The sequence below is a fragment of the Bidens hawaiensis genome, unplaced genomic scaffold, assembly GCF_021521415.1.
Source record: "Bidens hawaiensis isolate Kalapana, Puna unplaced genomic scaffold, B.hawaiensis_p1.1 tig00010538_1, whole genome shotgun sequence".
Taxonomy (NCBI): domain Eukaryota; kingdom Viridiplantae; phylum Streptophyta; class Magnoliopsida; order Asterales; family Asteraceae; genus Bidens; species Bidens hawaiensis.
In genome coordinates this window covers 206,415-232,592 of record NW_027491803.1, presented here as the reverse complement: position 1 = coordinate 232,592, position 26,178 = coordinate 206,415, and the positions used below count along the sequence as shown (strand labels likewise).

Sequence of the window (26,178 nt, the reverse complement as noted above, 5' to 3'; positions counted from 1 at the left end):
CGGCTATCTTGGAGAAGCCTTCGATGAATCTCCTATAATATTTGGCCAACCCTAAGAAGTTGCGTATATCAGTCGGGTTCTGCGGGGTCTTCTAATTTGTTATCGCTTCAATCTTAGCCGGGACCACGGTAATCCCTTCAGGATTGATCACGTGACCAAGAAACTACACTTCAAGCAACCAAAATGCGCACTTCGAAACATAGCATACATCTTCTCTTCCCTCAAAACCTCCAATACCTCCCTTAGATGCTCAGCATGGTCATACTCGCTCTTTGAATAAGTCAATATATCGTTAATGAAAACGATGACTGACTTATCTAACATCGGCCGACATACCCTGTTCATCAGATCCATAAATGCTATGGGAGCATTTGTTAGACCAAATGACATCACGAGGAACTCGTAGTGTTCGTACCGTGTCTGAAACGTTGTTTTAGGGATGTCTACCTCTTTCACCTTCAGTTGATGATAGCCTGATCTAAGGTCTATTCGTGAGAACCAACTCGAACCATGTAGTTAATCAAACAACTCATCAATCTATGGCAACAGATATCTATTCTTCACCGTAAGCTTGTTCAACTAATGATAGTCTATACACATTCTCATACTTCCATCATTCTTCTTAACAAACAACACCGGTGCGCCCCACTGGGAAATACTCGGTCTTATAAAACCTTTATCAAGGAGTTCTTGTAGTTGGGACATCAATTCTTTCATCTCAGATGGCGCCAGGCGGTAAGATGCTTTCGCGACGGGTTGTGCTCCTGGTACTAAGTCTATCTGAAATTTTATCTCTCGCTCTGGTGGCAACCCCGGAAGGTCCTCAGGTAACACTTCTGGGTAGTCGCACACAATAGGAACATATTTAACTTCTTTCGTCTCAGTCATAGCTTTGACAACATACGCCAGGTAGGCACCGCACCCTCGCCTTAACAGACATTCGGCTTTTATCATCGAAATGACATTAAGCCCTGAGCTTTCTTTATCACCATAAACTGTCACCGAACTACCATCCAAGGAATTTAACCTTATTATCCTACTCTTACACACTATCTGAGCTTCAAACTCAAATAGCCAATCCTTTCCCAAAACCACATCGAATCCTCCTAAGGTCATAACATACAAGGTAACAGGGAATTCATGTTCCTCTAACTCTATCTTACAATCCTTAACCATTCTCATTATCTTAACCGAGGTTTCACTAGCAGCTTCAACTATAAAGGTTTCAGGCACACGACATCATTTCATTTTCACTAACTTACTAAACGGTGTAGCTACGAAACTTCTATTCGCACCCGAATCAAATAGTATTGAAGTAGAAATACCGTTTACTAGAAACGTACATGTCACCACTTCTGGAATATGCTTGGCCTACTCCTGAATTAGCATGTAGGCCCTAGTCCTTGGCCTCACTTGTTCAACATCTTTCTTCTCACTTCCTCCAGCTTCACCACCCGTGCAAGCCCTTGCTAGGTGACTAGTCTGACTGCCCCTATAACATGCGGGCTTTACATGGAAATCCTGAGCAAAATGCCACATCTTTCCACATTTGTAACAGGAATTTGACCCTAACTTGCATTTCCCACCATGGGACTTTCCCCACTTATGGCACACATCAGAACCAGTGCCTCATTTGCACTCACCATCGTGCATCTTACCACAAGTCTTGCACGACCTCTACTCCAACACTTTCTGTCTCTTATCTCTGGGTTCCATGATTGGGTAGTGGGTCGCTTAGCAGGAACAACCCATTTCTTCTACCTCTTCTCTTCTAACACCACATCATCCACAGCCAGGTCATCATAAACCATCTCTGTGAGTTCGACGGCAGAGTCAAAAGTAGCAGGTTTACTTGTCTTAACCAAAGTGTGCCGTTCTATAGCAGTCCTCTTATGTAACAATTTATTCTTTTGGCTTCGGTATTCACCATGTCATGCACCGATCTAGATATGCGATTAATTCAGTAGTATACTCGCGGTGTGTCATCTTACCCGCCTTCATGTTCAGAAACTTCATCTCAGCCCTTTCAACCTCAGCATCAGCACAAAAACGTTTCATGACCATCTCCTTCAGGTCATCCCATCTCATCGCCTTACCTTCTTCTCTAGTTTTTCTCTGCTCCACCGACTCCCACCAGTACATAGCATTATCTCTGAACGACTGGGTAGCATAACCCACTGCTTGGTCAATACGGCACTCGCTAGTTCGGATAACCTTGTCCATGGCAGTTATTCATTGGAGAATAGCGATTGCATCCCCCAAACCAGTCAGCTTCGGTGGGTCACAACCTTTGAACGACTTGTAGTTACACCCACCTCGGCCTCTCTTCCTCTCATAAACTCTCATAGATCGAACTTCACTCGAATCACATTTCCCATCATCAGCTTTCTTACCGTCATCTCCTGCCCTCTCAGCGGTCCTTGCATGGCTTTCAGCAGACTTTTCAGGTTGTAGGTTCTTCACTGCAGCAGCTACAGCCTGAGCGATGGCTGCTTGAACAGCAGGGTCAAGTTGATACCCTTCATTGTTGCTTGGATTTCACCCAACTGCACTTCCTTCCTCTCTGGTGCTAGTAACTGGATCTACAGAAGGTTCTCGGACAACGCGTGGCCTATCACGACGTCCAGTACGACCTCCTTGACTGACGATCTTTCTTGCTCTAGCCATTCGTATTCTATAAGGAAACACAAACGTCATAATTTAAGGACCTGCTTAGTATAAGGATAGTAAGTCTAACAAGTAATAACAGTGGCCAGCTGTGATTAGCTGATCACGTTACTCTTCGTGTCCTATACACTTCCCTTTGTGAGTCCACTTGTGCTAGTTCTACTTCTAACAGTTAGACAATCAAACAATTCATATGATCATATAATCCTATCTCTAGCAATTAAGCTAACCTCCTTACACATTTTTACATTACATGTGAAATTAATCACATACTTTACCTTTACTTGGCATGATTGAGTGAGACATGGCTTTTTTGAATTGGCATCTTCTTTCTTTTCTTACTTAAATCCTATTCTCTATTCGAGTGTAAGCATGTAGGATGCTTAATTCTCTCGAACTTATGCTCTGATACCAACTTATAAGGACCCGGTCCCGGTGCCCTACTTAGACGTTGGATTTACTCATAAACAAAGCTCTAAATATTAGAGTTAATTAAAACTTTCGCGGAATAAATAAAACTTCAATCATTCATTACAAACATTCGATACTTGTCTTTAAAACAAAACATAAATAATTTATTTAAAACGGCATGACAAAACTTCTTTGGATGACAGTCCCTTCAATCATGCCATTTGTTCTTCCCTTAAGCTAACTGCTTCAATCTATTCACCTGCGTGCATACTAAAGTCAACTACTCTGAGTGAGTTCTAGTTAATACAGGTAACATACAATACATCCATATTCTTACTTATATACGTATCCAAAGATACATATAACATACTTAGCTTTTTTACCTTTCTTCGTACCTTCATACTTTCATTCTTTCTTTCATACATACATATATACATACATTTCATCGTATAACATTCGCAGATATTATTAGGGTCTGTTTCCTACATTCGCAGATATTATTAGGGTTTGTTCCCTACATTCGCAGATATTATTAGGGTTTGTTCCCTTCATTCGCATATATTATTAGGGTTTGTTTCCTACATTCGCAGATATTATTAGGGTTTGTTCCCTACCTTCGCTATATCATACATTCTTACTATCATTCATACAATTTTGTACATATCATGCTTTATAAATCATTCATACACGATTACATATTCTGATACTTACCTACCTTGACGATACGTGCAATATCTGAAGATCTTTCACGTACTGACAAGCTTTCATCCATATTCACATTATATTATCTATCACATATATAATCCATGCATACATCTACCACTTAAGGTAAGTGTATTAACTAATCACATCGAGTATGCACACAACCCTGAAAACATAACAAGAAAATGGGGCTAGAAACTCATGACTTTAACGGTTTATGTATCAAGGTAAGTGTATTAACTAATTCCATCCGGATCTCGTGACTTTAACGGTTTATGGTGTCGGCTAATGGTTTCGCGATTAGATCTAGCGGGTTTGGATCCATATAATATAATAACGTTATTACCTCGTATCGATGCTCGGGTTTCCTTGGTTATTTCGGCTAGAGAGAGAGAGAGAAATGAGAGAGAGCTTAAGTGTGTGTTTTTGATGGTGTATGGAATGAGTGAAAATGAATGGATTATGGGTTAATTAAGGTTTATATACTATGTGTCACGGGCTTAAGCCCATGGTCTTTTCCCTTTCCATATTGTGTTCTTATTAACACAAGTCCATTACCCATTTTACCTAACCCAACACAAGCTCATCTCATAACATCAAATATTATTATTATTATTATTATTATTATTATTATTATTATTATTATTATTATTATTTTACTAACTGAACGGGAAACGGGATGTTACGGAATGTATTATGTAAAAACTTTGTGTTATATAAACAAAGTGTCAATTCATATAAATGTTTGTACTCTAAACCAAAATATGTAATAATATAACAATACGATTTATAAAACCAACAATGTTGGACCATGAAAACATTTTTAAACATATACTTTTACAGTTCATCTCTATCCCCAAATTCAGTTCTAGAATTCACGTTCAACAATGATATTCAGCATACGAGATCCTAAGGCTTGATCTGAAATTGAAAACGAGCGAATGATATAATTATTACCACGAATTAGGCTTGATTCGACGAGGGTGAAACTGGCCGGAATTCAAATGCCACGGTAGCAGATGCGATTGAACATAGCAGGGGGTGAGTGGGGTCCGTCAAGTATGTGCGGGGATCATTATAATTTATAGAGATATGTACGTGTTTGCTATTTTTGGTTAACCAATATTTTTTGTTGATTAAAAGGATGCTAAAACACACGAATAAAACTCAATGACGGAGGTGAAAATACCGGCAAAAGATTCCGAGTAAAATGATGTAATCAATTTGGTGATTTCTGTAGGGCCATGGTACTAAACCCGGTTTTACGACCCTAAATTTATTATGTTTGGCTTATTTTATTATATGGACTAATACAATGTTATTGGGCTGAGGGGGTTTTGTGGAGGTAACCCTAACTGGGCTAGGCCCATTAGGGTACCAGGATGGTGGCCATGAGGCTCCCTATATAAGGAGGTCTCCACCTCCTTATTAGGGGTTGGTCATTCTCAATAAGAGCCACCACCATATTTTTGTGTCTGTGAACAAGAGATCCTGGAGATTTCTTAGCGGTCACCTCCACACCCCCAAAAAGTCATTGCAGATCCCAACCAGCCGGAGAAGAAGATCAAGACGTGGTTCGTTCATCTCGAAATCCGTGGAAACATCGTCATGGATCAGGTCAGATTCATCTCGTGCTTCGACATTGGCGCCATCCGTGGGACGGCAATGAACCACGCTTCGCTTCTCGTCTCGGCCCTCCGATCTGTTCATCAATATCTCGGGTCTACGGTTTCTTCTTTCAGATATGTTCTATGGAAATCCAAAAATCCGTAGATCTAAAAAATACTTCCAGATCTGGAAATACACAGGAAGAAATACCACCGAACTTTTGGGGAAAACCCTTAGATCTGTGTTTTTTCTAAGTGAAATATACCAAATCTAGTTATGATTTTTTCAGATCTGGGTTCGTTTGAGCAACAGTCACACTTCATATTCATAGATCTATAAATCCTATTAGATCTGTTGGTTTTACATAAAACCTACCTGATGTGGATATTCAAAATCTCTAGATCGTGCGCGCCACCGCGGATCAAAATCGCTCCCTGTGGATCAACTTTGGATTCCGCATGCGCCCTCCCGGCGATCACTCTACGCCACAGCGGGTCGCATGCGCGCCCCCGGCGATCACTCTACGCCACAGCGGGTCGCATGCGCGCTCCCGGCGATCACTCTACGCCACAGCGGGTCGCATGCGCGCCCCCGGCGATCACTCTACGCCACAGCGGGTCGCATGCGCGCTCCCGGCGATCACTCTACGCCACAGCGGGTCGCATGCGCGCCCCCGGCGATCACTCTACGCCACAGCGGGTCGCATGCGCGCCCCCGGCGATCACTCTATGCCACAGCGAATTGCATGCGCGCTCCCGGCGATCACTCTACGTCACAGCGGGTCGCATGCGCGCTCCCGGCGATCACTCTACGCCACAGCGGGTCGCATGCTCGCTCCCGGCGATCACTCTACGCCACAGCGGATCGCATGCGCGCTCCCGGCGATTACTCTACGCCACAGCTCACGCATATCACATGCTCATGAATACAGCCAAAACCTATGCTCATGGCGCATATCACATGCTCACGCATCACGCATATCACGTATGCTCACGCATCACGTATGCTCACGCATATCACATGCTCACGCATCTCATATGCTCACGCATCACATATGTTATTGGGCTTCACGTACGCTCATGCATATTAGATGCTCACGCATCATGCACGCTCACGCACCACATCTGCGCGTGAGAATAAAGGAGACATTGCGCGGGCCGCGCGTAAGCGACATAACAAATGAACAGTCTAATCCAAATCAGGATAAGAACCATGATTGTACTCATATGGCTACGCGCCATACTTAAAGGTTGGGAATCCTCATAATATCCCATATGGCTACGCGCCATACTTAAAGGTTGGGAATCCTCATAATATCACATATGGCTACGCGCCATACTTAAAGGTTGGGAATCCTCATAATATCCCATATGGCTACGCGCCATACTTAAAGGTTGGGAATCCTCATAATATCTCAAATGGCTACGTGCCATACTTAAAGGTTGGGAATCCTCATAATATCCCATATGGCTACGCGCCATACTTAAAGGTTGGGAATCCTCATAATATCCCATATGGCTACGCGCCATGCTTAAAGGTTGGGAATCCTCATAATATCCCATATGGCTACGTGCCAAACTTAAAGGTTGGGAATCCTCATAAACCCATAGGCCACGCGCCAAGCTTAAAGGTTGGGCACACCTCATAATTTGCCCGAGGATGGGAACCATGCAATATATCCACTTTTAGCTGACATGTTTTTGCAGGTTCGGCTACGAGCCGCACAAACACCTATGACATCATTATTATTATCTGGCCATTTGTGCCTCCATTATTATTTTGAAAACAGGCCGGGATATTCATCCTGCGCGGAGGAGGCCCTTGTGGGCCAGTCATTATCATCATTTTATAGCTCGTAAGACGCCTCGCGCGCAAGCTTTTATTATTCTTATAGCTCGTAAGACGCCACGTGCGCAGGCTTCATTATTCTCATAGATCCGTAAGTCGCCTCGCGCGCAGGCTTCATTATTTTTACAGCTCGTAAGTCGCCTCACGCGCGCAAGCTTTATTATTCATATAGCTCGTAAGACGCCTCGCGCGCAAGCTTTTATTATTCATATAGCTCGTAAGACGCCTCGCGCGCAAGCTTTTATTATTCATATAGCTCGTAAGACGCCTCGCGCGCAAGCTTTTATTATTCTTATAGCTCGTAAGACGCCTCGCGCGCAAGCTTTTATTATTCTTATAGCTCGTAAGACATTCTTATAGCTCGTAAGACGCCACGCGCGCAGGCTTCATTATTTTTACAGCTCGTAAGTCGCCTCGCGCGCAGGCTTCATTATTTTTACAGCTCGTAAGTCGCCTCACGCGCGCAAGCTTTATTATTCTTATAGCTCGTAAGTCGCCTCGCGCGCAAGCTTTTATTATTCTTATAGCTCGTAAGTCGCCTCGCGCGCAAGCTTTATTATTCTTATAGCTCGTAAGACGCCACGCGCGCAGGCTTCATTATTCTCATAGATCCGTAAGTCGCCTCGCGCGCAGGCTTCATTATTTTTACAGCTCGTAAGTCGCCTCACGCGCGCAAGCTTTATTATTCTTATAGCTCGTAAGTCGCCTCGCGCGCAAGCTTTTATTATTCTTATAGCTCGTAAGTCACCTCGCCGCAAGCTTTATTATTCTCATAGCTCGTAAGTCGCCTCGCGCGCAGGCTTTTATTATTCGGCGTGCTATATCTTATTCATGCTAGTGCGCCATCGTTATCATAAAAACCACAACACGTCACCATCATGAAGAAAACCTCCCAAAACTCAAAGACAATAAAGATAAGGCCGAAGAAAAGGGAAAAAACCGCCTCACGCCCTAACACACCACATAAAGTCCAGCGCTCCACCTAAACGCTTGCGCGCCCAGGAGCAACGCTGGACTTGGGGGGGCTTGTAGGGGTATGGTACTAAACCCGGTTTTACGACCCTAAATTTATTATGTTTGGCTTATTTTATTATATGGACTAATACAATGTTATTGGGCTGAGGGGGTTTTGTGGAGGTAACCCTAACTGGGCTAGGCCCATTAGGGTACCATGATGGTGGCCATGAGGCTCCCTATATAAGGAGGTCTCCACCTCCTTATTAGGGGTTGGTCATTCTCAATAAGAGCCACCACCATATTTTTGTGTCTGTGAACAAGAGATCCTGGAGATTTCTTAGCGGTCACCTCCACACCCCCAAAAAGTCATTGCAGATCCCAACCAGCCGGAGAAGAAGATCAAGACATGGTTCGTTCATCTCGAAATCCGTGGAAACATCGTCATGGATCAGGTCAGATTCATCTCGTGCTTCGACATTTTTCTTAATTTGATGCTTAAAGTTCGCCGGAAACACACGGGCCGATGACCGATGGTGGCATTGGAAATTAGACAGGCTGGAACCAAACTTCAAAACAAACTTCCCTTATTGACAAAATTGGCCCTCCAACGTTACACTCATGAAATCAAATAAATAATTACAAGATCAACCCCTTTAGTTAAGTTTTATATTTGTTTAACCTTAGTTTTATTTCAAAATCCTAAGCAAAAAAATGATAATAATAATAATAATAATAATAATAATAATAATAATAATAAAATAAATAAATAAACGGGTCGAGTTTCGGGTTCGAAATTGACGTATGTCACATGTTACGTAGAACCAACCAAATACAAAGTTGTTCGAGTAGTAAAGTTTAAAATTCAACAAAGTTCTTAATATAGCCCGAATCTTCATTCATTATCTTATTCATCTTCAAACTTTGAACCTAATCTTCATCATCTTCATAATATTCATCACCGTTAATGGTATATTCTTTCGGTGTTTTGTTTCTAGTCATGACATCTTAAAAAACACGTAGAAAACCTAGGTTCGATTAATCGGTCCGGTTCGGTTTTTTGAAATGGATAACCGAACCTAAACCCAAAAATCGGTTTTTCGAAAAACGGAATTAACCATCGGTTAAGGCTTCGGTTTGGTTTTTTCGGTTAGTTGGTTTTATGCTCACTCCTAATCACAAAGTAATATATATATCTAATGATAAAGTAAATGGAATGCAACAAAAAATAATGCCCTAACCTAGGGGAATGATAATGATGAATGATAATGATACCAACATTCATTTTAACCGAAGTTGAAGAATAGGTAACACATGTACATCCTGTCGAACCTCTCCCACTTCGTGTTTGAGTTTGCGAATAATCACCATAAAAACAGTTGACACATTGCAAAAGGAAATCAGGTGTGAAGCTTAAGAAAACAATGTATTGAAGCGTGAAAATGATGCAAGATTAGTCCTCTTTTTATAGTGAATTTGTAGAGTTGTCATGTTTATAGAATTTATGAAATTAAATCATGTTTTATATAATTAAAAAAAATTAAAATGGTTTACGGAGTTTTCAAAGTGTTTAACTCATTCAATAGATTTTATTTAATTAAAACATTCTTTGATTTTTTTATTAGTTACATAAAGCATATGAAAAGATGGTAATAATAATAGTAATAATCCAAGAATAATATTAGTGATTTGTATAGAAAAGATTTCATGAATAAATAATAATGACTATGGATGTTTTAAATGTGCATACAATACTACAAGGGTGATGGAAAATAAAATTGTATAGAAATAATTACGTGATTGAAACGACAACGAACAATATCAACAAATGAAATGATAAATTAAAGATTAATTTCATTAAAGATCTAAAGGGGTCGAGTTTCAAAAACGGGTTTTGATGAATGTCACATGAGTTCTTTTAGTTTAGTACCTCGTTAGATTTTATATTATATAAAAGGGTATTTCAATCGTTATACAACTTAGGGGCCATTTATGTAAAACATAACCTTAGTTTTATGCTTAAAATTTCACTACCTTTCTCATAAGCAAAACTCAATATCTTCCATCTTTAAACAACACACTTTCTCATTTGTCTTTTTCTTCTTTGCATTCCTCGTTGAAGTTTGCCATTTATTTACTTCCATAGGGGTTCTTTTTCTTTTGACTTGATGTTACCATTATAGAACTTCCAAGTATAACATTAGGTCATCTTGAGATTCATTGTAATGTCAAAATCAAAACCTAGTTCAATTGCAACCATGTGCCACATGTTATTATTGTTGTTGCTGCATGTTTTTAAAAGCCATACATGTGTAACATATGAATATCTAAGAAATGTATACAATGTTAAATGTTACACATTAGTTAGATATGTTGATTCATATTTTCTATTTCAATATCTTTTTGGGTTCCCATATCTTATTGTTCAAATATGCATCCAAGTATGCCTTTCTCTTTTTGTACAATTCAAATTAGGCTTGATTATTGCTGGTTCCATCCAATGTTTTGAAACCCGGACCAGACTGGCCTGTCGAACCGAGACCTGCTATGAATTCCGGTCCGGTTCACTCATACAACCCGTTTTTTAAAAACCAGGCCTGGTTCGGCGGGTTGCGCTTCGATCGGAACCGGCGAACCGCCGGTTGGGCTGGTAAAAGCTGTTGTTTTTATTTATTAAATAAAAAAATGGCCAGATATGGTATTATGTTTCAGATCGGTAAGCGAGTTTGTGATGCAGCCTTCTCTTAATTTCTCATTCTTCTCCTAAATTAAAGCTTAGATAAGTTGAACAAAGTAAATTAAAGAAGGAATCGAATCATCATGTTGATTTGATGATAGAAATTCGTTAGAAGATAAAGAGATGAAGGAGATGGAGCAGATGGGAGATGAAGGAGATGAAGCATATGAGAGATGAATGATAGATGGCGGCTGTGGCCACAGTTAGGTTAAAAGCAAAGAAGATTATTATTTCTTTTTCTTTTTTCACCTTTTGTTTAATACAAAATAATATTTATCCTCAATATTATAGTTTTAGCAAAATGATCCTAAACTTTTACATATTAGTGTATTAGAAATTGTATATTTCTAACTTTTATAAGATATATAAATATCCAACGTATACTGGGTCAACACCGGTAAGGTGTCCGGGTCTGAAAACACTAATTCCAACATATACTATAAAGAAGTTTTTTCAAATTCTGTCCTAGCTTATGTAACATCTTTCTTTTTGGTTTTTACTCCATAACCTTGTAAATTTAATTGAACACACTTAGGATAATAAAAGAAATATTAAACACACTTGGTATGGGTTTGAATATTCCTAAAATATCAATTTTCAAATCTTGTTTCTTCTTATAGTATGCTTTTAAGGCTTCCTTGTTATGATAAATAACTAATTTTCAACCCTCTAACTCCTCAACTTCATCAAATCTAGGGTTGACAAATGTGATTTATGGGTTAAATGAGTTATATTAAAATATATATAATGAGTCATAATAAGTCAAACTAAAAAAAGAATGATTGACACGGGTCAAAACGAGTTGACATTTTCGAGTTATTTTTTTATCGAAAAAGAAAAAACGGAAAAACTTTGTAGCATTTTTATATATATAGTTTTTGATTTATATTTCAAATTATAATTTTTATTAATTTTTTGAATTTTTTTAGTTAAGGGTTTTGAAATCTCGACCCATCAAAAACCCCTTATAAAAAAATTCAAAAAAAATAATTAAAAATTATAACTTGAAATATAAATCAAAAACTAAAAATGTAAAATTACTTAAAAGTTTTTCCCGTTTTTCTCATTCATAAAAAAAAACCTTCAATAAATGTCAACCCGTTTTGACACGTTTCAATCATATTCATTTTTAGTTTGATTATCCATTCTGACCCATTATATACATTTTAATACAACTTATTCAACCTAATGGATCACATTTGCCACCCCTAATCAAATCCCTTAAAAATGAATTTAAAGTTAACAACGGAACAATTGTTGTGCTCATTACTCTTACTACCGAAATTGAAGTGCCTTTCCTTTTGATCGAATTTCTTCACAGTGTTGATCTGATACCACTTGATATAATAGATGTGATTCCGAAAAACATAACAAATTATGGTATGTGATTAAGAGATAAGAAAAATTAATAGTTTTTTTAAAATCAACATGTTCAAATGTTAACAACCGAATCCGTAATTTAGGGGACGGAGCAGCATTATTTACGGTTTATTAACCGTCTTTCCTCTAGTCACATGAATCGTACCATACTTTTTTTTTGAACGATGACTTTCGCAGTTAAGATATATCACATGTAACACCCCGACCAAAGGCGGATTATACATCGGGGCGCCACATATTGTTTCATTACTCGTGACACTATTGGGTGTCAATATTTAATAAATACATTCATTCGCGCACGCACAAGGTATACATAAGATAACATAATCATCATAAATCAATATATTATAAATCATAATATTCGAACAGCAATAACTTGTCTTGATACATTTTAATCTAGGTCCAAAATAAAGAAAACTTCCTAGGTTATCTCGAGCACCAAAACAGCTACTGCAAACCTGAACATGTGTTAAAATAAAACGTCAAACACTTGCGTGTTGGTGAGAAATCAAGTTTAATACAATACATAGATAACAATAAATCTGCGCGCAACATGTGTATGTCTGGTTTTCAACAGGGGTGTAATCTGATCGGGACCAACTCTAAGATTCATAGACTGCCAGTGCTCACAATTGAGCTCACAAACAAGACAAACTGTGAATGTGTAAACAAAAGAGAAAATCATAAACGATAGTTCTCCCGTGTTCATCTAATGGTACCATGAGAACTGCGGAATAGACCGACAAGACGGTTAATGATCCACACATACAAATAAACAGCCAAGTCTACGTCCTCAACACATGGGATACTGCGCGACTAAAGTTCATAAACAGTTTTAAGACTAAGTTTGTATGAACACATGAACATCCCAAAACATTAAAAATAAAAGGGATTAGGTACGAGATCACTCACTTGATAATCGGTGTGAAGATAGGTAAAGCAAGAACCAAACAAGCAAAGTTAACCTATAATTAAAGATTATTGTTTTAACGATTTGTTTTAAATGTCTTGATTATAAGTTAGCATAATTAATAAGTAAATTATTATATATAATATATATTACCGGAAAAGCAGGGCAGAACAGGAAGGAAGACGGAGGCAAAGAGGGAGGACGGCAGAGAGAGCAAGGAGAAGATTTAAATTAAGTGTTTGTGTGTGATGTGTTAGGAAAAATAATATTATTATTTATAGAGAAACCCTAGGAGACATGAATCCAGAAAAAGGGGAAAAGATTCCAAGACAAACAGAACAAGACAAAACAAAAGATAACAAAAGATATCAAAAGCAAGTTCAGAAAAGTAAAAGATATCAAAAGATATGGTAGCAGGGAAAAAGAGAAAAAGGCTGACAGGGAACAGTAAAGGCATGGGCGGTTCAGATAAAGGTACTGGTCAAGCATGGAAAAATGCAGATCTCCAAAAGATAATGTCAGTCACTTTTTCTGCCAACCAATGGGGTTGGTGCGCATGCTGCGCCGAAAGTAACTTTTCAGACAAGACAGGTTAGGTCAACAGCACAGAAGATAAGACATCACAAAAGCAACGGCTAGATTAAACAGGAGAAAAGACTCAAGGGTTAAACGCGAGAAGGCATCGAGCGCGAAGGCAAAAGTGCGCGAGCGCGAAGGCAGACAGAACCAACCTTAACGCGTCGCGGGAAGAATTATATTTCTAAGCGCGCCGCAGGAAGAACAATTCTAAGCGCGTCGCGAGAAGAACTATATTCCTTAGCGCGTCGCGGGAAGAACAGTATCCATAGCGCGCCGCGGGAAGAACTAAAATCCTTAGCGCGCTGCGGGGACAGTTCGTCTCGCGTATCGCAGTAACAGGTGGTCTTCACGCAGGCTTCCTTGTAAAGAGTCCGGCGCGTGGAGCTGCGCAGGCAACCTTAGGCGGGAAGGAACAAAGGACAGAGGTTCAAGGCTTAAGGGCGGGACGGCGACAAGAGGGAAAAGAAGGCGGAAGAGAGAAGAGGGACGGGACGGCGGGAAGGAAAATATATATTATTATTAAAAGTAAAATATGAGTAAAAATAAATATTAAATCATAAAAGAAAGAGATCGGATCAGAGAAACGGGTACCTGGGTCGGGTCGGATCGGGTCAGATGTCACAGTCTCCCCTACTTTAAGAAATTTCGTCCCGAAATTTATCTCGAAGTAGGTTGCGCAGAGAACAGGTGCGGGTACTTGATCTTCATTTGATCTTCCCTTTCCCATGTAAACTCGGCTCCGCGCTTGGACTCCCATCGAACTTTAACAATAGGGATACGACTGTGCTTGGTTTGCTTTATCTCGCGATCCAAAATCTCAACAGGCTTCTCAACGAAATGCATGGATTCATCAACTTGAACTTCATCAAGTGAAATGTGAAGGTTCTCGTCAGCTAAACATTTCTTGAGATTGGATACATGGAACGTTGGATGCACATTACTGAGCGCGGGCGGCAGGTCAAGTCTGTAGGCAACTTTTCCCACACGCGCGAGAATCTTAAATGGTCCAACATATCGAGGAGCAAGCTTACCTTTCTTCCCAAAGCGGACAACACCTTTCCAAGGCGACACTTTGAGGAGAACAAGATCACCAACTTGAAATTCGAGAGGCTTTCGCCTGCGATCTGCGTAACTCTTCTGTCGGCTTCTGGCAGTCAGCAGATGATCACGGATCTTGGCGATTTTATCGGTTGTCTCTTGAACAAGTTCGGGTCCTGTGATTTGAGTTTCTCCCACTTCGCTCCAACAAATCGGGGAGCGGCACTTACGACCGTAAAGTGCTTCAAATGGGGCCATACCAATACTGGAATGATAGCTGTTATTATAAGAGAACTCGATCAAAGGCAGGTGCGAATCCCAATTACCTCCAAAATCAAGAACACAAGATCGGAGCATATCCTCAAGAGTTTGAATAGTTCGCTCAGACTGTCCGTCAGTCTGAGGATGATATGCCGTACTCATGTCCAAGCGAGTTCCTAGCGCAGATTGGAGAGATTTCCAAAAGCGAGATATAAAACGGCCATCGCGATCGGATATGATGCTCAAAGGAGTACCATGGCGGCAGACAATTTCCTTGACATAAAGCTGCGCGAGTTGCTCAACACGGTAGTTTTCACGAATGGGCAGAAAGTGAGCAGACTTAGTCAAACGATCCACTATTACCCAAATGCTATCATGTTTGCTTGCTGTCAAAGGTAACTTGGTAATAAAGTCCATCGCTATACCTTCCCATTTCCACATAGGAATTTCTGGTTGTTCGAGCAAACCAGATGGGCGTTGGTGTTCAGCTTTTACCTTAGAACAAGTCAGGCATTTAGCTACGAACACAGCAATATCCTTTTTCATACCGGGCCACCAATAAGTAATGCGCAAATCCTTGTACATTTTATCGGCGCCAGGATGAACGGAATATCGAGATTTATGCGCTTCACTCAGGATATCAGCGCGAAGATTCTCATCAAAGGGAATCCAGATGCGATTAAGATAACAGAGAATTCCACTCAGATTAGGGACAAAGTGCGCTTCCGCGCCACACGCTAACTCGGCGCGAAGATTACCATTACTGATGGATGCGCGCTGTGCGTCACGAATGCGTGATTCAAGATTGCTCTGAATCGGCGCAAAGTGAAGCTGGGTGCGCGGCAAGATACAGTTAAGCTGGCAGGGTTTACGGCTGAGCGCATCGGCTACCACATTAGCCTTACCAGGATGATACCGGATCTCACAATCGTAATCGCTGATGAGTTCGTTCCATCGGCGTTGTCTCATGTTAAGTTCCTTTTGATCAAAAATGTGCTGAAGGCTTTTATGGTCGGTGTAAAGGATACACTTAGTACCATAAAGGTAGTGTCTCCAGATCTTCAAGGCAAATACAACTGCGCCTAATTCGAGGTCGTGAGTTGTATAATTCTTTTCATGAATCTTGAGTTGCCTTGATGCGTAAGCGATAACCTTGCCTCGTTGCATAAGAACACAACCGAGACCTTGGTTGGATGCATCGCAATACACGACAAAATCATCATTACCCTCAGGTAGCGCAAGAACAGGAGCTTCACACAACAGACGCTTGAGCGTCAGAAAGGCTTCTTCTTGCTTCGAGCCCCAAACATACGGTTTACCTTTGTGCGTCAGAGCTGTTAAAGGCAAAGCGATCTTCGAGAAGTTCGAAATGAATCGCCGGTAGTAACCAGCTAAGCCCAGAAAGGAACGGATTTCGGTAGGAGTGGATGGCGTAATCCAGTTCTTGATTGCTTCAATTTTGGATGGGTCAACATGAATACCCATCTTGTTCACAACATGGCCAAGAAACTGTACTTCATCCGACCAGAATTCACACTTGGAGAGCTTGGCAAAGAGCTGCTCGGCTCTAAGCTTTTGCAATACCAATCGGAGATGTTGCTCATGCTCAGCCTTGGTCTTAGAATAAATCAGAACGTCATCGATAAACACAATCACGAATTTATCCAAGAAAGGCCTACACACCCGATTCATTAGATCCATGAAAACGGCGGGTGCGTTGGTTAAACCGAAGGACATGACCAAGAATTCAAAATGGCCATAACGAGTTCGAAAAGCAGTCTTGGGAATATCTTCATCGCGGATACGCAACTGATGATAACCAGAACGGAGATCGATCTTGGAAAAACAAGAGGCACCTTGGAGTTGATCAAAGAGGTCGTCAATACGCGGTAAGGGATACCGGTTCTTAATGGTGAGTTTGTTCAACTCGCGGTAATCAATACACATGCGAAACGATCCATCTTTCTATTTAACGAACAACACCGGAGCACCCCAGGGCGAAGAGCTAGGGCGGATGAATCCTTTAGCAGTCAACTCTTGAAGTTGGCTGGCCAATTCTTGCATCTCAGCGGGTGCAAGACGATAAGGAGATTTAGCTACGGGGGAAGCACCAGGGACAAGATCAACACGAAACTCGACTTCACGAGCGGGAGGGATACCAGGAAGATCATCAGGAAAAACTTCAGGGAAATCACGCACAACAGGGATATCGCGAAGCTTCTTCTTTTCAGCAGGTTTGACCACATGGGCTAAGAATGCAACACACTTCTTCCGCATAAGCCTTTGGGCTTCGGCGCAAGACATAAGCTTAAGACCGCGGGAGGGTTTCTCGCCGTAGATATGAAGATCACCATTTTCTCGAGGTATGCGAATCATCTTCTTGGCGCAAATAACTTCGGCGCGATTCTTCGAAAGCCAGTCCATACCAATGATAATATCAAAACTTCCAAGAGGCATGGGGATGAGGTCGATTAGAAAATCGTTTTCATTAAGGTTAAGCGTACAATCCTTGATCACAGAGTTTATTAAAATAGTTTCACCATTAGCCAATTCAACTGAAAAATCTTCTTTTAAGTTATCGCGCGGTCGCGCAAGCTTCTGCTCAAAGGCGCGAGAGATAAAACTTCGATCGGCGCCAGTATCAAAAAGTATAGAAGCATAATTTCCGTTAAGTAAAAATGTACCATTAACTACGTCATTATTCGCTTGCGCTTGGTGCGCGGTTATATTAAAAGCTCGTCCACGCGTCACTTGGTTTGAAATCTGGTTCACCGGATTCGCTTGTGTGATTTGCACTTGTAGTCTCGGGCACGCGTTCCGGAAATGACTGGGATCACCGCAGTTAAAGCACGATCTGGGTCGTGGGTTTTGGTAGGTTGGTTGTGGGTTCTGCGGGTAGACTGGTGGTGTTGGCGCAATTGGATTGGCGGGAAGGACTCTACAGTTTTCTGCAAGGTGGCCAGCGCGGCCACACCGGTTACATTGTCGACATGGGACTTGAGGTGGGTGGTGGAGTCTACAGGTTGGGCAAAAGGGGTGGTTTCCTGTGTAAGGTTTCTTAGTTGGCGGGGCAGGGAGTGCTGGATTGGTTAAGGCATAGTTGTGGACTACAGGAGGTGTTGGGTAGGCTGACAGTGGGATAGGCGCGTAAACTGGAGGTTGGTAGATGGGTTGCTGGACAATGGGCGGGTTGGTAAGCGCATAGGCCTTGCGCCTGCGCTTGAGATTGTTACGGTTTGAGGGTTCTGGTTTGGTTTCTGTTGGTTCAGGGGCAGTTTTGGTGGGTTTGGTCTTCTCAGCTCCCCGTAGGAACAAGGTTCCCGCTCTGACATGGTTGTCGCTGAGCACAGCGGCCAACTCAATAGCGTCAGGGAGGGTTACTGGGTTTCTGGCCCATACAGAATCTTGAATTTCCATGGGGAGACCCCCAAGGAATTTCTCGATTGCCCGGCGTGAAGGGGTAACAAGGTGAGGGACCAGTAAGCTTAGCTCGTGGAAGCGCGTCGCGTACTCGCGCGCTTCTCCACTGTATTGCTTCAGGTTCCAAAATTCTTCCTCCAGGCGCTTTACTTCGTTGGGAGGGCAGAATTCTCGCGTCAAGAGATCCTTAAATTCCTCCCAGAGTATGCTAGAAGCAGCTTCTGCGCCACGCGCATGGGCTACTCCATTCCACCATGTAAGCGCTCTGGATTCCAGGACACTGGAGGCATATAGGGTTCGTCTGTCATGAGGGCATTGGGTATGGAGGAAAGTGTTTTCAATCTTTTCGAGCCATTGGAGCATCACGGTGGCTCCTTCAAGACCTGTGAACTTTGGAGGGTTACCCGCGTTAAAGGACTTAATGTTGTAACCAGAGGTGTTGGTATTGTTTTGGCTCAAAGCTTGGGCTATTGCGGTGGCCATTTCCTGGGAACGTTGCAGCGAACGTCTGCGCGCGGCTTCTTTCTTCCTAAGATGGCGAGCTGATAGCGGAGGCATTCTATAAAAGTTTTAATTTTAGTTAATATCTTGGTTTTATCGCAAAGTATAACTTTTATAAAGCTTGGTTTCGCAGAGTTAGATACTATCAAAAGTTAAAGTAAAAGAAATGACTTTAAATGCAGACTTAATAAAGGTAACAAATCCGAATCGAGAATCGACAATTCATGTATCACCATGACCTTCCAAATTCTCAATTTAAAATGTACGAGCAAACGGTATTGGAGATTGACGATTCATGTATCACCATGACTTTTCAATCCTCAATATAAAATATATAAGAAAATGAGTATTGGAGGTTGACAATTCATGTATCACCATGACTTTTCAAGTCTCCAACCTTAAAACATAATCGTAAATGGAAATTGAAAATCAACTATTCATGTATCACCATGACTTTTCGGATTTTCAAATCCAACAAACGAACATGTAAGTAAAATCAATAAAAATCGAAATTCAACAAAAATCGAAATATCACGGAATAAAACATAAAATCATATACTGCGTCTGCGCAAGCATATTTATAAATAACGAGTAATTAACAATAAGCGCGCAAACATGAGATTTCTCTCATGCGCGAGAAGGGACTCTTAGGTATTCTAGGCCGTTACGTCTAACCACCTATCCTAAAGTCAACGAGCTCTGATACCAATCTGTAACACCCCGACCAAAGGCGGATTATACATCGGGGCGCCACATATTGTTTCATTACTCGTGACACTATTGGGTGTCAATATTTAATAAATACATTCATTCGCGCACGCACAAGGTATACATAAGATAACATAATCATCATAAATCAATATATTATAAATCATAATATTCGAACAGCAATAACTTGTCTTGATACATTTTAATCTAGGTCCAAAATAAAGAAAACTTCCTAGGTTATCTCGAGCTCCAAAACAGCTACTGCAAACCTGAACATGTGTTAAAATAAAACGTCAAACACTTGCGTGTTGGTGAGAAATCAAGTTTAATACAATACATAGATAACAATAAATCTGCGCGCAACATGTGTATGTCTGGTTTTCAACAGGGGTGTAATCTGATCGGGACCAACTCTAAGATTCATAGACTGCCAGTGCTCACAATTGAGCTCACAAACAAGACAAACTGTGCATGTGTAAACAAAAGAGAAAATCATAAACGATAGTTCTCCCGTGTTCATCTAATGGTACCATGAGAACTGCGGAATAGACCGACAAGACGGTTAATGATCCACACATACAAATAAACAGCCAAGTCTACGTCCTCAACACATGGGATACTGCGCGACTAAAGTTCATAAACAGTTTTAAGACTAAGTTTGTATGAACACATGAACATCCCAAAACATTAAAAATAAAAGGGATTAGGTACGAGATCACTCACTTGATAATCGGTGTGAAGATAGGTAAAGCAAGAACCAAACAAGCAAAGTTAACCTATAATTAAAGATTATTGTTTTAACGATTTGTTTTAAATGTCTTGATTATAAGTTAGCATAATTAATAAGTAAATTATTATATATAATATATATTACCGGAAAAGCAGGGCAGAACAGGAAGGAAGACGGAGGCAAAGAGGGAGGACGGCAGAGAGAGCAAGGAGAAGATTTAAATTAAGTGTTTGTGTGTGATGTGTTAGGAAAAATAATATTATTATTTATAGAGAAACCCTAGGAGACATGAATCCAGAAAAAGGGGAAAAGATTCCAAGACAAACAGAACAAGACAAAACAAAAGATAACAAAAGATATCAAAAGCAAGTTCAGAAAAGTAAAAGATATCAAAAGATATGGTAGCAGGGAAAAAGAGAAAAAGGCTGACAGGGAACAGTAAAGGCATGGGCGGTTCAGATAAAGGTACTGGTCAAGCATGGAAAAATGCAGATCTCCAAAAGATAATGTCAGTCACTTTTTCTGCCAACCAATGGGGTTGGTGCGCATGCTGCGCCGAAAGTAACTTTTCAGACAAGACAGGTTAGGTCAACAGCACAGAAGATAAGACATCACAAAAGCAACGGCTAGATTAAACAGGAGAAAAGACTCAAGGGTTAAACGCGAGAAGGCATCGAGCGCGAAGGCAAAAGTGCGCGAGCGCGAAGGCAGACAGAACCAACCTTAACGCGTCGCGGGAAGAATTATATTTCTAAGCGCGCCGCGGGAAGAACAATTCTAAGCGCGTCGCGAGAAGAACTATATTCCTTAGCGCGTCGCGGGAAGAACAGTATCCATAGCGCGCCGCGGGAAGAACTAAAATCCTTAGCGCACTGCGGGGACAGTTCGTCTCGCGTATCGCAGTAACAGGTGGTCTTCACGCAGGCTTCCTTGTAAAGAGTCCGGCGCGTGGAGCTGCGCAGGCAACCTTAGGCGGGAAGGAACAAAGGACAGAGGTTCAAGGCTTAAGGGCGGGACGGCGACAAGAGAGAAAAGAAGGCGGAAGAGAGAAGAGGGACGGGACGGCGGGAAGGAAAATATATATTATTATTAAAAGTAAAATATGAGTAAAAATAAATATTAAATCATAAAAGAAAGAGATCGGATCAGAGAAACGGGTACCTGGGTCGGGTCGGATCGGGTCAGATGTCACATCACACTTCTCGGTCTAACAGGAGGAGGAGCCCCGCCACCCTACTCGGGCCAGACTTTGTTGACATAATCAGGATCCACGCTGGCATCCGAGTTTGGGTTAATATTAATGTCATAAGTATTTAACACGATAATAATATATAATATTAATAATAATAATAATAATAGACATATAGATAGTCCAAACTGTATGCTTACACTTTCAATACCATTGACATAAATTATGTTTATTTGGTTCTAGTGACCATGTGTTACAAGAAACAAAAATAAGTTCTTCACTTCACATACCATTTCTATTGATAACACACAATACCTTTCTAAGCCTTCGATCAACATCTAATGCTGTTGTGTTAATTTTCAGGTCAATCCACTAGGCACGCGTACAAATCACGAGAAGCGTACGTAACGGTCCTCCACTCCTCAGAAAAATATTTTTGTGGTGCAATAGCTTTAGCACAAAGCATTCGGAAAACTAACTCAACAAAGGACCTAGTCTTGCTTGCAGACCAATCAATATCCCCGAAATCAATTCAAGGACTCATAGATGCTGGATGGAAGATAAAGTTTATTGAACGCATACATAGCCCCCATGCAAAAAAAGACGCATATAACGAATACAACTATAGCAAACTTAGAATATGGCAAATCACTGAGTACGACAAAGTTATGTTCATAGACGCAGATCTTATAGTTTTAAGAAAGTTAGACGAGTTCTTCAAATATCCTCAACTCTCCACAGTTGGAAATGATAAGTATATGTTTAATTCGGGTCTCTTTTTAATCGAACCATCACAGTGCATGTTCAGTGCCTTAATGGGAAACATCTTCAACTTCGGATCATACAATGGTGGTGATCAAGGGTTTCTAAACGAAGCTTTCACATGGTGGCATCGTTTTCATTCAAAGATAAACTATCTTAAGGTTTTCCAAGATCCGGATAACCCTAATCGTGAAATCCCAGAAAAGTTATGCACCATTCATTATCTAGGATTGAAGCCATGGGCATGCTACATAGACTATGATTGTAACTGGGATTTGTTGAGTCGTAGACATTATGCTAGTGATTCTGCTCATAAAAAATGGTGGGCGGTTTATGACACGATGCCTAGAAAGCTGAAGTCATTTTGTGGATTGACAAAAAAAATGGATGCACGGTTACAGAAGTGGAGGGGAAAAGCTAAAAAAGCAGGTTTTAGAGATCAACATTGGAAAATAAACATAAAAGATAGGAGACAAACATTGCATATGATGTTATAGCAAAGCAAGATATTATTATTATTATTATTATTATTATTATTATTATTATTATTATTATTATTATTATTATAAAGTTGGATGGATATAATACAAATGTTTGCGATGTTTGTGTTGATCACATTTTTGAAATTATGTTTTAACTAAGAACACTAAATATTTACTATAGTAATTAATAAAGAACAAAAAATCATAACTCTCTGAGTTCTAAGAAACCAAAACTATGCAGTATAAAGTAACTTACTTTTTAACGACATGCATTTTTAAATTATCAAAACTTGCACTATTACCTAAGCGTTGCATCATAGCATGTCAAATGATATACATGTGTGATCAAACTTTTGAATGAAAACATAAATACTTTATAACATCTCTATCGATTCGTACTCAATATAGCATAAGTAGCTCCACTTAAATCTATGCAAAACTTTGTTGATGAATTTGAACCTGTTTCACTTAATTGAAAGTTAAGCGTGAAGAACAGAGGGCCACCTCTAACTGAGTAACAACCATCGGCTAAGAAGAAGCATAACTTGATGTACCAATCCTGAAAATACGGTCCAGAAAAAGAAATTTTTTTTAAACAAACATGTCACGAGAGATAGAGTAACCAACAATCATCGTTGAACGAGTTATTAGACTATCCTCTATGGTGAGGGGCTTTGAAGCCCCTCCACCGTGCCACGTCAGCGCCATGTAAGCACCGGGGGGCATCGAAGCCCCAACCAATAGTCCCACTGTGGTTTAAAGCCATTGGTGCCCCTATATATATATATATATATATATATATATATATACATATACACTAGTAGATGTGCCCGCGCGTTGCGGCGGGACACCATGAGGATTAGGTCGGTATGAGTCAGGTTCCCGACAGAGATGCGACGAAAATTTAATGGTGTCGTTACGGTTTGTGATGGTATGGTAGTTTGCTATAGGTTAATGCAACATATGCTAGAATAGGCCGAGTAAAAACAAGAATGACAAGACAAAGAGGGTGATAAGTCTTTAACATCAACACCCGAAAATTTGCAAGGTGAGCATACACTTGATTAACTTTTAATTACTAACAAGAGCTATAAATAAATCTAATGAAAGAAAAAGCAGAATATCTAAAACAAACCAAAGGCATACAAAATGAACAAATAACTAAATTAACTATAACATAAGTAAACAATACGGTAGTATCTTTTTCCATTACATAATATACAAAAAATATATATATTTAAGAGATCATAAGCAAGCAGTTAAATAGGCCTATAAGATGTCAAGGGATATAAAGTCCCATTAAAAGTTGTCGGGAATTATGGGCTCTCTTATACCTTGAAATTAAATGTGATGTCTAGAATCAAGTGAACTACCTGTTTTACCCTTTTGATGTTTTCAAAACCTTGATCAACGGTTGACTTCTGCCTTTGTTGCATGCCCTCAGCATGCCACCGCCACACAAATTCTTTTTGTTTTTATTGTAAACTTCTGCCCAAACCAATCATTAGATGCATATTCATGTTATGCCAACTCTAGCATCCTGTATCCGCCACAACAACATAATGCCTACTATAAAACAAATTCAGAAACTGATTTAAATAAAATAAAAGATCAAGTAACCTGAAATTTTATGCTAATGGTTGGAGTTGCAATTTAATGTTTGTGTTTGGACTTTGACATTAAGAGTCAAATCAATTTTGGGCATTTTGTTGCAAGCTTGTACAGGTCAAACCTTTCCAAGAAACAACAAATTAATTTTGTTAAGAAACCCGTTAACTCGTCCCGCAGAACCGGTTTATATACCCGGACCGACCCATTTGTAATAGGTCATGTTCCGGATGCCTACTGCAAAACTTAAAACTGAATATACAAAACAAAACGACCATAGAAGAGAAACCAAACACGTTAAGAAATACAACATAAATAAAAAAAATCACAATAAAATCTCATGTAACTCGTAAGTCGTAACATAAGGACAATGACACTTACGCACTACAGGCTCCACCACCCTTGGCATGAGCATCGATTTAAGTAATGATAGCAGCTCCAACATCTGTTTCAATGAACCCTACTTTAAGCCCTTTCCAAGTTGATTGCCACTTCTATAATTTTCTTACTAACTGTTTAGGATTTTTTTTCCTGTTCTAACCGCCTGTCTGCGTCTCTGTTTTATGATGATGTGCTAAAAACAGTCAATAAATATTAACTAAATTAAACAAGTAATATAAACTAGACTTAAGACTCAACTAACAAAACACCGGCAAGTGTACCGATCAATTGTACTAAAGCTAAGTAAGTCCGGATATCGAACCCACGAGACTCTTTAAATTACGTAACTAGCTACATTAGACTCTACTAACTGACACGGCTATTTATTTTATATATCAAGGGGGTTTATTAATAATACTATAATTAAACTAATATTAAAATCTAATTAATAAAAAACAATTAAAAACGAAAAGAATATTTTTATGAGTTTAAATCAGATGACGATGAAAAACCACCTAGGCTAGAATCCCCAAAGTTTTAGTTATCAAATAGTTGGAAAATAATAGTTATGGAACTGGGATCGTAAAATAGACACTTAAAAGAAAACCTGAACAGGACCCTTGACACTTCAAGAAGACGCCTATGGATTTCTAACAAGTTTTAAGACTCACCAGTTTTATGAATTAAACTTCCTTACGGTTATTTAATTATTTATGATAGAGTACCTTTATAGTGAAAACCTACCTTACAGCGCGAAAATCAAAGGTAATTTGACGAACTTAATTGACTCGCTAGACAATATTAATTAATCAAACCTAGACGGACTCCTTAGGAAGAACTAAATCTAGCAATCTCAAACAACAAAGATCTAGCAATAACCTATCACCTTACAGCTTTCTAGGTTAGCAGCACACTTTTATTCGTTTGACTAATAATATTATTCCTATGATCTTATTCGAATTCAATCATAAACTAGTCAAAAACACACAGTAGATGACCTAACAAAATCCTATCATATGAAACAATTACCAAGAATTTTGTGGAATAATAAAACTAGAACAACCAAAACCAAGTACGCATACGCATCAATCAAATAAACCAAATAATTTACTGAATCATAAAACCATAACGAAAAGCAAATTCCAAATAAAATAAACCTTCAAACAATGGTTCATCACAAGCCTAGGCAGTCTAAGGGTTTAGCTAACAATCATACTCAAGAGCAAACCAAAATAAATATGTTCAAATAATAAATTCATGATGAAAATAATAGATTCGAACCAATAATAATGATGTCTGGTT

At 39.9% G+C, this 26,178-nt stretch overlaps 1 protein-coding gene across 1 annotated transcript in view; it reads left to right on the top strand.

The window, feature by feature from the left end:
* The window catches only part of LOC143535499 (putative UDP-glucuronate:xylan alpha-glucuronosyltransferase 4), a 28,671-nt gene extending 5,769 nt beyond the window's left edge, over positions 1–22,902 (top strand). Inside the window, exon 2 of the mRNA XM_077029728.1 lies at positions 22,007–22,902. Coding sequence (XP_076885843.1) covers positions 22,007–22,902 — 896 coding nt within the window. The remainder of the gene's footprint in view (positions 1–22,006) is intronic.
* The last annotated feature ends 3,276 nt before the right edge of the window (positions 22,903–26,178 follow it).